Genomic DNA, 12,840 nt, shown 5'->3' on the forward strand with positions numbered 1-12,840 from the left:
ATAACTGAAACCCTGTACCCATTAAACAATAACTCACCATTCACTTTGCACTCAGCCCCTGGCAACATCACTGTACTTTCTGTTTCTATGAATTTGACTGTTCTAGTATCTTGTATAAATGGAATCATACAATATTTTTCCTTTTGTGTCTGGCTTATTTAACTTAGCAAAACGTCCTCAAAGTTTAAACATGTTGAGAATATGTATATATTAGAATTTCTTTCTTTTTTTTAGGACTGAATAAGACCTCATTTTATATCTATCCCATATTTTACTTATGTATACATTGATGAACATTTGGATATTTTCTACTTTGGGGCTATTATGAATAATGCTGCTGCAAACATTGGTGTAAAAGTATCTATTTCAATCCTTGCTTTCAATTCTTTTGGATATAAAGTATAGACAGAAGTGGAATTGTTCTATGTTTTTATTTGTTCTTGTTTTTTGTTTTTGTTTTTGTTTTTGGTACTGGGGATTGAACCAGGAGTGCTTTATTACTGAGCTCCATCCCCAGACCTTTTTATTTTTTATTTTGAGACAGTGTCTCACTAAGTTGCTAAGTTGCTTAGAGCCTCACTAAATTTCTGAGCCTCCTGAACTGCTGGGATTATAGGCATGTACCATTTAACCTCATTTCTGAAATTATTTTTTTAAACTTTATTTTTATTATTGCTTTTCATTTCTTTCTTTCTTTCTTTCTTTCTTTTTTTTTTTTTTTTGTACCAGGGTTTGAACTCTGGGCACTTGATCACAGAGCCATATCCCCAGCTCTATTTTGTATTTTATTTAGAGTCAGGGTCTCACAGAGTTGCTTAGGGCATCGCCAAATTGCTGAGGCTGGCTTTGAACTGGGATCCTCCTGTCTCAGCCTCTGGAGCCCCTTGGATTACATATTTTTATTATTTCTTGAGTTTGTTCTTCTCTATTTTCAAATCTTCCTTTTCTTTCCAATCATCTTTCTGAATTTTCCTAATTCCAACTTACATTTTTCAGTAATTTTCAATTTTTTTTGTCTCAAGATTCCTTTACACTATTAAAAATTATTGAGGACCTCACAGAGTTTTAATTATCTACTAGTATTTACCATATAGAAATTAAAACTGAGCCGGGTGCAGTGGCACATACCTGTGATCCCAGCAGCTCAGGAGGCTGAGGCAGGAGGATCCTGAGTTCAAAGCCACCCTCAGCAAAAGCAAGGTACTAAACACCTCAGTGAGGCCCTGTCTCTAAATAAAAGTAGGGCTGGGGATGTCGCTCAGTGGCTGAGTGCCCCTGAATTCAATCCATGGTACCCCCCTCCAAAAAAAAAAAGAAATTAAAACTGAGAAAAAATTTTAAAAATTTATTGAGTCATTAAAAGATAGATATAATATACCCATTATATGGTTACCTACTATATTTATGAACAATAGATATATTTTCCAAAATAAAAAATAGAATATCGATTTGTATTCTTACAAATCTCTTTAATGTCTGTTTTAATACAAGATAGCCAGATTCTTATATCTACTTCTGTCTTAAATCTATTGTGATATATTGTTTTGTTTGAAACACATGGGGAAAAAATCTGATCTTACACAGATAAGTAGTTGGAAAAGGGAACAATGTTTCAATAGCCTATTATGGAAATTCTTCTTTGATAAGGCATAAACACTGGGAAAATGGTATTTTCTTAAAATTTAGTTGTATATGAAATCTGAAACATATCACTGAGCTTTTTGTATTGTTACAGTAAAATCCATTGGTATGCCCTGCTGTTGAATGACTCTTTTAACAAAGCATGGTTTTATAACATTATTCATTGGTAATTTAAAAAATATTGACTCACTGAGCTATATATATCTTCTAAATGTTGACAAGTTTCATTATGTAACATCTAAAATTATATTGCTGTCAATCTCATTAAAAAAATAAGGAAGCATTAGGAAGCTATCAAGTTCATGGTGTCAGATACAAGTTTTCCAAAAGAAAATAAAATGTTAGTGGTGCTGGGGATCAAGCTCAGGGCCTGTTACATGCTTAGCATTACTCTACCACTGAGCTGTATCCCTAGCCCTCCAAATTTTATTTTTTCTTAGAAGCTAGACTGTTATAATGGATAATAATTACTATCATTTGTTTTCCTGAAGTGACAGACTCACTTTGCTTATTTTTAAGAAAATGTCTGCTAAAAATTCAAGTCAGAAAAACCATAGTTTTTCAGGTTGCTTTTCTCTGAGTAAATATGTTTCATTTAAAAAGAGCCTAGTTTTGGGCTGGGGTTGTGGCTCAGCGGTAGAGCACTTGCCTAGCACGTTCAAGGTCCTGGATTCAATCCTCAGCACCACATAAGAATAAACAAAATAAAAAAAAAAATTTTAAAAAGTGCCTAGTTAAGTGCCTAGTTGTGACTCAGTGGTAGAGCACTCCCCTAACATGTATGAGGCACTGGAATTGATTCTCAGCACCACATAAAAAAAGTAAATAAACAAAATAAAAGTATATGTCCATCTACAACTAAAAAAGAAATCTTTTTTTTTTTTTTTTTTAAGTGCCTAGTTCTGGGCTGGGGATGTGGCTCAAGCGGTAGTGCGCTCGCCTGGCACGCGTGCTGCCCGGGTTCGATCCTCAGCACCACATACAAACAAAGATGTTGTGTCTGCTGAAAACTAAAAAATAAAATATTAAAAATTCTCTCTCTCTCTCTCAAAAAAAAAAAGTGCCTAGTCCAGCTTGTAACTCAGTCACATAAAAGTGTTTTTCTACAAGGCATTCACCATTCTTCAATATGTAGCAGAAATAATTCATGAATACTTTCCATTTAGTTATGATGCAAAAGAAGATATATACTCAAAGGTCAAGATTTAAACAATTAGGGCTGGGATATAGCTCAATGAGAGTACTTACCTAACATGCTTAAGACCCTGGGTTCACTTCCCAGAAACACACACACGGACACAAAGATTTAATAAAATGAATCATTGTTATTACTTTTTTAAGATAATTTTTTTTTCTTTTGGTACCAAGGGATTGAAGATTGAACCTAGGGGTGGTTAACCACTGAGCCATATCCCCAGCCCTTTTTACTTTTTTGAGACAGAGTCTCATTAAATTGCTGAGGCTGATCTTGAATTTATAATCCTCCTGCCTCAGCCTCCTGAATCTCTGGGATTTCAGGCATGTGCTACTGCACCTAGTGTATTAAGGGAATTCTTTCCTTTGTTGTTGTTGTTGTTGTTGTTACTCAGGGGCCCTTAAACACTGAGTTCCATCTCCAGTCCTTTTTATATTTTATTTAGAGACAGGGTCTCACTGAGTTCCTCGATAAGTTGCTGAGTCTGGCTTTGAACTTATGATCCTCCTGCCTCAACCTCCAGGCCACTAGGATTATAGGCATGTGTCATTGAGCCCAGCTATTAAGGGAAATCTTAAATGAAATTTAAAGAACTGCAAACATTGCCAGGTGTGGTGGTGCAGCCTGTAGTCCCAATGACTGGGTAGGCTGAAGCGGGAAGATTGCAGGTTCAAAGTCAGCCTCAGCAAAGTCGAGGCACTAAGCAATTCAGTGAGACCCTGTCTCTAAATAAAATGCAAAATAGGGCTGGGGATTTGTCTCAGTGGTTGAATACCCCTGAGCTCAATCCCCAGGAGCCCCCCCCCCAAAAAAAAAGAACTTCAAACATACAGTAGTAAAGAAAGCATTAACCACTGGTGAAATGTGATGCCATTGTCTTGATTCATCCTACCAGCCCAGTGAGTTTTGCTTTTGTATCTTAAGTGCAAATGTCAATATAGTACCGGTTCATATTATTATGAAAATAATTTAAAAAAATAGTTTGTGTATCCCTGTACATATCTTCGGAACCTCAAGTGGTCTGGGAATCACTTTGAGAATTGCTGCATTGCTATGATATCTTCATTTGCTCTGTGGGCACATCCTTCTGGAATACTTTTATTTCCTATGAATATTATTCTGCTCCTTTTTCTTATAATAACCCTCATATAAGCTTTGACTCTAATCCTTTTCTGTCTGTGTATTTAAGTGAAGTAAGTTCTTCTGTACTTTTAAGATAGGAAGGGTGAGCTCCAGTGTAAGCCCCCAACCCCATAGTTTTCTATTTCAAGGATCTGGAGCTCCCTCTTCTGTTGTGTTCACAAAGTACTGGAAAACATGAACTGTTTCCTGAGATCTGCTATTTTTGCTTCCCTTCCCCACTTGTGTCTAGACCTTATCATTATTGTTCCTATCATCCCTGTTCCATCTAGTATAAATTCTGTTCCCACTAATTTCTCCAGGATATAGGTCTTTTCTTTAGCTTATGAAAAGCTTATAAGGCCTATATTGTTCTAGCACCTCAAGATTTTATTTCAATGTAGTTCTCTCCTGAGTCATTGGGATTACAGGCCTGCGCCACAGGGCTCTGTTATACTGCTGATTTAAAAAAGAAGATGTGATCTTAGAATCCTTGGATATAGGGCCTTTCACAGATGGGTTATGGGAAGAAGGAAGGCCTACTTTCATTGACTCTACTTTTATATAAGTGGAGATCATAATATATATACTGATGATCTCTTTTCAGAACTGGTGGAGTCTCTTTCATTACAGGGATCTTATGCTGGAAAAATTCATTCCATTGGTGATGCTTTCAGAAATTTTAAAAATCTCCGATCCTTAGATTTATCAAGGAATTTGATCACTAGCCTAAAGGTAAGTTCTATATTCTATGACAAGCCAGATAGCCCAGTTTGCTTTTTGATGAGCAAAAGAGAGAAATAATGTTAGCCTGGGGAGTATTAAATCTTCTTTTTAAATGCTTCCCAGCTAAATTTTATTATTCTCTATAAAATTCTTTCAACTCACTTTGTTCTATGTTTAAGATAATTTCTTATAAAATATTGGGTAAATTCCTTTTGTACTATATTAACTATATTAAGCACTCATTGCCTAGGGAAATAACTCAAATTTCAATATGTACAAAAAATCATGAAGAAGTTAGGTCTGGTGGCACATGCTAGTGATCCCAATGACTTTGGAGGCTGAGGCAGGAGGATCACAAGTTGAAGGCCAGCCTGAGCAACTTAGCTAAATCCTGTATCAAAACTAAAAAAAATAAAAAGATCTGGGGATGTTGCTTAATGGTAGAGTGCCCCTGGGTTCAATCCCCAGTGTCACCAAAAAAAAAAAAAAAAAATCATGAAGAGCACTTATAAAAGTACAGATTCTTAATCTCTGCTCTGAGAGACACCCTGGGTATGGGTGGGCTCAGGACGCACCCAGGGCATTCTGATAATAGTAGTACAGGAAGCACACAGAGAAACACTGGGTTACATTGCTATAGTGGGTTTTTTCTACGAAGATCAGGAAATGGTGGTCTCAAAAAAGAAAAGAATGTCTATGTCGAGGCATGGTGGAACACAGAGCAGTACAGGAAAGTAGGAGCAGACTTGAAGAGCATATGGAAGGATTAGAAAACAAAGAGCTCTGCAAAGAAGTACATACAGCACATACATGGAAGTTTTGTTTTCTTTATGATAGATCCTCAAATTGTGCTTCTTCTACATGTTCCCATTTTGCCCCAGCTAATTGGCAAAGTCCTTCTATAGAAGACTGGAGATGACAAAGACTCTCCTGGATTATTCTGCCAATTTTGCACTTCTTAGGGGAGTCCATACCGTTCAAACCATACCATTCAGACCCAATCTGAAGGTATAACTTGCCTTAAAATAGCAAGCCCAACTGGATGATCCCGTAATCCCCGAAGCTCAGGAAGCTGAGGCAGAAGGATCACAAGTTTCAGGCCAGCGTCAAAAATTTAGCGAGGGCGTAAGCAACTCAGTGAGACCCTGTCTCAAAATTTTTCAAGAAGGGCTGGGGGTGTAGCTCTGTGGTTAAGTGCCCATGGGTTTGATCCCTGGTACCAAAAAAAAAAAAAAAAAAAAGCCCAAACAAGATCAAATTTCCAACTAAGACTAAAAATAGCAACTCCAAGTTGAACTTGAACTAGTATTTAGACTATTTTTAGCAGTCATTTATATTTGGTCCATCAATTTCAGAAAGGATTACTTCAGAGTTCTTAAGTCTCCCGTTTTCATATGTACATTTGCTTATTTGTCCTTTTGTGCTAAAAAATTAAGTGAATATTTCTGTAATTTGTTTTTATGCTCCATTTCTTTATACTTATATAAATTGAGTGAAAAACTGCTGTGAAAGTTAATGAAATTAACATGTAATCAAACAACATATATAAAACTCCTAGTACAGTATTTGGCATATAGGAAGCACTTGGTAAATGTTAATTTTCTACATTTTTGCATGTATTATTTATCTGCTTATATTCATTTCCAGTAGGTCTGAATTACTTTTCTCAATTTTCCCAGAGAGAAAATGTCTTGTGGCTTTTTTCTAATGCAATGTTAGGGAATACATTAAATCATGCCAACTGGGAAAAGTGAGAGGAGGATAGAAATGATTTCCTTGATTTTATACTGAAAGACATTAAAAGGTTGCTTGAATGTGTGCACCACCTGGCATGGTGGTGCACACATTAATCCCAGCTACTCAGGAGGCTAAGATAGGAAGATTATAAATTTGAGGACATCCTCAGCAATTTAGCAAGACCCTGTCTCAAAATAAAGAAAAAAACAAAGAGATGGGAATGTAGCTCAGAGGTAAAGCATCCTTAGGTTAAGCCCTAGTATAAAACAAAGGAAAAAGAAAAAGAAGATTGTTTGAGCTGGTGCATTAGACACGTTAAAGACAGTCCTAATTAGAGGAAAGAGATGGGAGCAGAAGGAGGAGAAGAGGGAAAAGGGAAATACTGGGTAATGATATTGCCCAAATTATATTGTTATATCATGTACATAAACAAATATATAACAATGAATCCCCCAGTATGTATAATTATAATGCACCAATAAAAATACGGAAGAAAGAAAATATGAAAAAAATACAGTCCTAATGGTATACTGCCCTGAGAGTAAAACCAAAGGCACTGATAACAGTTGCTAATCACTGACTCTTTAAAAGTGTAAAAGTTAATAAAATTTTAAAAACAGAGAGAAATGCATCAAAATAAATAGGGTTCTACTCTGGAATGTTTTGTATACATATTTTGAGTTTTCTGAATTTCCTGAAATAAGAAAATGATTTTAAATGAGAGAAGAATAAAAACATTATTTTATAAATACATAATGGAAAATAATTTCACCTTTCTGAAATAATCCTCAATGGCAGTTATTCTTATGACAAGCATTTTAACTATTGCAATTAGGTGATTACAAATATATGTATATGTTTTGAAATATCCTGAAATTTAGTGTTGGGCAAAAGCAGCTAACAAGCTAAATATATGCAAATTAAATAATTCTTTTCAATAGCAGATTTCAGCAGAACAGGAAAATTGTGGCTTTTCCCAGTCCTGATTATATTGTTGCCAGTTAAGTAAAGGACTGGGTTTGCTAAATCTGCAGTATGAGAACAGAATGGAAGAACATTTCTACAAAGAGAAATGACTGATTAGAAGACGGGGAGCGTTCATGTTGGCAGTAACTCTGAAGAGGGAAACAAGGACAAGAAGGGTCCTAGACAGGTCCCCCAGGGAAGACTTGGAGAAAGTGTTGTTTTGTTTCACCGAATAATACATTGAAACTCAAAGTGAGGCATTGATACACGAGGATACCATCACATTATTATTACTACTACTACTACTACTTCTATTACCACCACCATGTCCTCCTACCCCAGAAGCAACTCTACCTGCCTTCCTTTTGTAAATTGAAGTTCATAGGGAGTAAGGAGAATGGTTGAGGCAAAGGTGAGAAAGCCAAAGTGATTTGGACTGGCTACCACTAGGAAGGATTGAATTAGGAAAATGATTTGGGAGCCAACAGATATAGGGAATATCTGATGATATATGAATGTCATGTTTTATAAAGATGTATGTGAACTTTTTAACACATAGAACACTCTGAGCCCAGGGGCTGCAGTAGTCTTATTCTCAGGTAACTGAATAGGAGTTCTAACCCTGTCTTTCTTGTGGGTGGTTTGGGTAATGCGTTTAAGAATTGAAAGTAGTAGATACGTTTCCTACAATGTGCAGTTTCCTAATGTGGTCTTTTCCTTGCAGGGCATCCAGTATTTATGCTCACTCCAAGACCTGAATTTATATTATAACAACATCCCTTCATTAGTGGAGGTGTCCCGCCTACAGCCTTTACCCTTCCTCAAAGAATTAGATTTGAGACTCAATCCTGTTGTAAGGAAAGATACAGATTATAGGCTCTTTGCTGTGTACACACTACAAACTCTGGAGAAATTGGGTGAGACCCTCCTCCTCTGCTCCTTCCCCAGAATCTTACTTGAAATCAGCTGCCTCTTAACCTTTTGGATGTTGGCCCAGAGTGTGCACTAGCAAGGGACGTTTATTTATTAGTCAATATTTATGTAACTCTTTGTGTTGGCAGGATGTATGACGAGTCCGTTTATTGTTTATTGAATGACCACCTATGATTTTATCAGTCACTTCCAGCTTTAGTTTTCTTCAGTTGATGGTTTCACCACTACTTCCTTCTCAACATAAAATTTCCAGGTTGATACTTGTTTTTCCAGGTGCCCTAACTTTTCAACTGTATTAGCAGTAGAAAACTAATAATTCTTTGAGACTCAGTTGGCAAGGAATAAGAAATATCCCTTTGAATGAGCTGGTTTGCATTTTCTTATAATTTTATTATTAAGTTTACATTTCTTATTGATGTAAAATTTGATTTTACATGTTCCTGGGAAAATCATTGTAGGGAAACTAAGTGAACTCTTTCAGAAAATGGTCTAACTTTCAGTCTTAACATGAGATTGTTTGCTGTGTAAGCTCCACTTTTCTGAAGGGGTAGTTACCCTATGTGGCAGTTGTTGCTATGGCATCCCTGTAGTCTCCCTGAGTTACTGCTTTCTCCAGTGACAACACAATAGTATTTGTTGTGACCTGTCTCTAACACACAAATATGAGGCTGGTCTTTAGTTTTTCCTATGTAAATAAGGTTTTCTGACCCACTACTCTTTACTCCAAAAAATAAACATGCTCAGACCACGGTTTTTGCCTCCAGATGATCGTACTGTTCGTGACAGTGAGAGGAAAGCTGCCAAGCTGCATTTTAGTCAGTTGGGGAACAGTGAAAATTTCCTCTTAGAGGTGGAAAAAAGGTAAGAAAATTCTCTATAAAAACAAACAAACAACATTCTAGTTTGCTTCTGGACATAGGTCATAGTGAATTTCAATTTTCTTTATTTTCCAGCAGAAATCTCCCACAAGTTGTAACTACTTAGATCTGGAATCAAAGTCTTTTCAGCATCCTGATATTTATCTGATGAGACTTGCCCTAGTGGGTTCATTCCTGCTTTCTTGAATTGCTAGGTGTGCTTTGGATATACTTTTAAAATCTCCAGTGTTGTTGTTCACAGCTTATAGATAGGAACACTATGAGATGACTTCTCTCCATAAATGCTTAGCAACTCTTTTTCTTGATAGAATTATCAAGAAGCACATGGTATTTTTCTATTGAATAAGGAGATTTAAATTACCATGGGCAAGACTGCTAGAGAAAAAAAATGTCAAAAGAAGAAAAGGAAAGTATTTCTTCACAAAACAAAAAATAAACAGACCTTGAGGCTGTCTCTGAATGGTAGATATTTTCATTTATTGCTACTAAAATTCCATAAAAAGAAGGTACCATATCTTCTATCTCAAAACCCATTCTTTAAAAAGTTAGCTTTATAATTTTAAGTGAAAATTAAATAAATAATTACAATTTAAATAACACCTACAGGTATACTGGAAAAATCACTATATCCTACCACTGAGAGTTAACTATTATTAATATTTTGTGTACATGTAGGCATATTTGTTTTAGTCATCTGTGTACTATAGATACATGTAGTTGTAAATATTAGTATTTTTTCTGATGACAAAAGTAATACATGCTTATTTTTGAGAATTTGGAAAGTACAGGAAAAACCTATGAGAAACAAAAATAAGTAACTCATAATCCCATCATCCAGAAATAAGACTATTATATAAATATCCTTTTACTCGGGTATATATGTGTATGTGTTCTGTGCATATAAATATATATGCATTTATTTTATAGTAATTTGCTTCCTATACATACCATTTTTAATTTAACAAGATATTGTGAATGTATCTCAACATTATTCTTCCATTCTTCTCCAGAATAAGTTTTTTGTTTATTTTTTTTAATTGTATTTACCCCTTAATAGAACATATGCTTCATGAGCCTGAGGACTTGTTGGTCACATTTATTGAAGTGTCTGTGGTGCCTATGACAGTGCCTAGCACATAGAATGTGCTAAGAAATCATTTATTGAATGATGAATGAATGAAGTCAAGGCCTGTTGGCCTACCATCATCTTTTTTAGTCACTTTGCCTATTTCTGCTCTGATCTATATGTTTTATAGTGTAACCCTCAAAGAACATCCTTAGTTTCCTATCTTTCCTTTGTTCCCTATTTTTAAAAAAATCAGGTTTATTGAGGTTAATTTACATAAAGAAAATTTACTTTGCTGTAGACAGAAATAGAATGTTTCTAAAAATTATTTGTATAGATATAGTTTGTATACTGATTCCTATTTTAAATGCACTGGGAAAACAGAGATGAATTAATGTATAATTGAATAAACTTTCTAGTAAGACAAATATTAATCTCATCATTTATCTGTTTAGGTACCATATAGGTAATTGCTACACCAGATGTAAAATGTTACTCTATGCTCAGTGTTAATATCATACAAGCTCTTCAATCTTGGGTGAAGTCTTTTTAAGACTCTCTGAATATCTATTCCCCCACCTATAAAATGGGGTTAATACTAGTAGGTAGGATTTTATGATTGAATGAGATAGTGAGTTTAAAGAGCCTGGCACATAGTCTAGGCTTCCTGTGCTTCCACTTCCCAAGGTATCTACCTCAATCAAGTGCAAACATTTGCCTTTTTTATCTGTTTTTCTAACTAATGGCTATAGTTGTCTCCACTATAATTCTTAGCAGCAGAATCTTCCTTAATGTGTCTTAACTATAAGTGTTTTAAATAATTAAAAAGGAAACATCCTACTCTCTCATTCAGACTTAAGTTTCTGTCAAGAGAACAAAGTAAGTTCTAAATTTTCTGAATGATAGTGTCTTTCTCTCTCATCATTCCCAGTATAAATATTATGACTTTTTAAAAATTATGACTTTTAAAAAATCATGACTTTAACTCTGAGATATTTGTAAAGAATAATCCTACAGCATCTGGGGAAAAAAATCTGACCACCATGAACTAATGTTTTCTAAATAGCATGGACTGGTGATCTTAAAAGCTTTCTTTTGAGTTTCAAATAAATTCTTCTATGTGACAGCTCTAGGGAGAAGACAATAAAAAACTGTGTGACAGATGAGGGCTCTGCATCAAAAGTCAATACTGATGTTGACACAAGAATTGAAACAGGTAAACTTTCTCTCTGTGATCATAAAATGATTAGGATATTAGTTTTTTCAGCTGTCATAGCCAATCTTGAATTGGAAGAAGACAAAGTAGTTGAGAGAGCATAGATCTGAAACAAACACAAGATTTATTGACTGTATTTTTCCTTCTTCCTTTCAATTCCAGAAAGACTCTGTTGAGTAGATGTAACCCAAAACCCTTCAAAGCACAAGCTGTAGTAAAAGAGTTCAATTTCATTTATATATTTTACATCATTAGAACACCCTAAAATTATGTTGCCCATCCCCATGCCAAGGTGATCGATTTCATTAGTCAGATTTGTGACTCATCTGTGTCTGTGCAAGTGATACCCTGGGCCTCCTGGGCTCCCCAACCAAGAACCTTCCCAGCTGCAGAATCTCTTGTGTTCATGCTATATATCTGTAAGCACTATTGGTAATCCAATGTGATTAAAGTTGTTATGCCACATTAATGGTCCTGCCATAGGCAAGGAGAAGGCTTTCCAACAGATAAATTGTATTCAGTGCATCCTTGTGAATTAACCTGGCTTCCTCATCAGTTAAGTAAGATAACCTTTAACTTTCTTCTGTCTCAGGTCTTTGTCCTTTTGAAAGATCTATTGAATTATATATAAAGTCTAAAACCCAGTAGATTTTCTAAAATCTCAGCAATAATTTAATAAATTGGCTCTGTAGTCTAGATATTAATAGTTTTCAATTCACAACCTACAATATTTTATTTTCCTGACTTATTTATCCATGTAGACATTTATTGGTAAGTCATTTTTACAGTATTTTATAGTGAAATAAACTATATTGAAGTATGATTTTTACCTTTTCTTTCTTGGCTGTTTCAGTGTATATGATTGATGGAACTATAGGTTGCTTTATTTCTTTTTAAATAGCATTTTTATTTAAAAATGGATGCAATTTTTAAAAATAATTTTGACAAATACTGAAGTGTCTGAGAACAACACTTTAATTACTCATAAGCCTATTTCTTTTTTTTTTCCTTAAGCCTACTTCTAATGAGAATCCCAGTTTTACTTTGTTATATAGATTTCCCCATTATCAGCATTTGGTGTACAGCTTAGTACTTTTTCTGGGTACTTTTTCTACCATTTATAGATCCATTTCTAGACAGAAAAATACTTTGAAACATAATTTTACTATCCCTTTTAATATTCAGTATGAGCTGAATTAGACTCCATTTTTGTCATTTTGTGTCATTAGCACAGACTCATTCTGTGAGCTAAAATGTCTTAAAGTGCACAATCTCTACTAATAACAACTGCTTTACTAGATAGCCTATTTCTGAAGGTTCTTGAAAGTACCAGCTGTTGCCTGGATTTTTTTGATATAAACTT

General features: G+C 35.0%; 1 protein-coding gene across 1 annotated transcript in view; it reads left to right on the forward strand.

Annotated features, from left to right (window-relative positions):
- Lrrc36 (leucine rich repeat containing 36) overlaps nucleotides 1-12,840 on the forward strand; it is a 59,902-nt gene that overhangs the window by 15,163 nt on the left and 31,899 nt on the right. The window contains exons 2-5 of the mRNA XM_027953963.2: nucleotides 4,563-4,690; nucleotides 8,109-8,301; nucleotides 9,082-9,178; nucleotides 11,389-11,477. Coding sequence (XP_027809764.1) covers nucleotides 4,563-4,690; nucleotides 8,109-8,301; nucleotides 9,082-9,178; nucleotides 11,389-11,477 — 507 coding nt within the window. The remainder of the gene's footprint in view (nucleotides 1-4,562; nucleotides 4,691-8,108; nucleotides 8,302-9,081; nucleotides 9,179-11,388; nucleotides 11,478-12,840) is intronic.

This window comes from Marmota flaviventris, chromosome 18 (assembly GCF_047511675.1).
Source record: "Marmota flaviventris isolate mMarFla1 chromosome 18, mMarFla1.hap1, whole genome shotgun sequence".
NCBI classification, from domain to species: domain Eukaryota; kingdom Metazoa; phylum Chordata; class Mammalia; order Rodentia; family Sciuridae; genus Marmota; species Marmota flaviventris.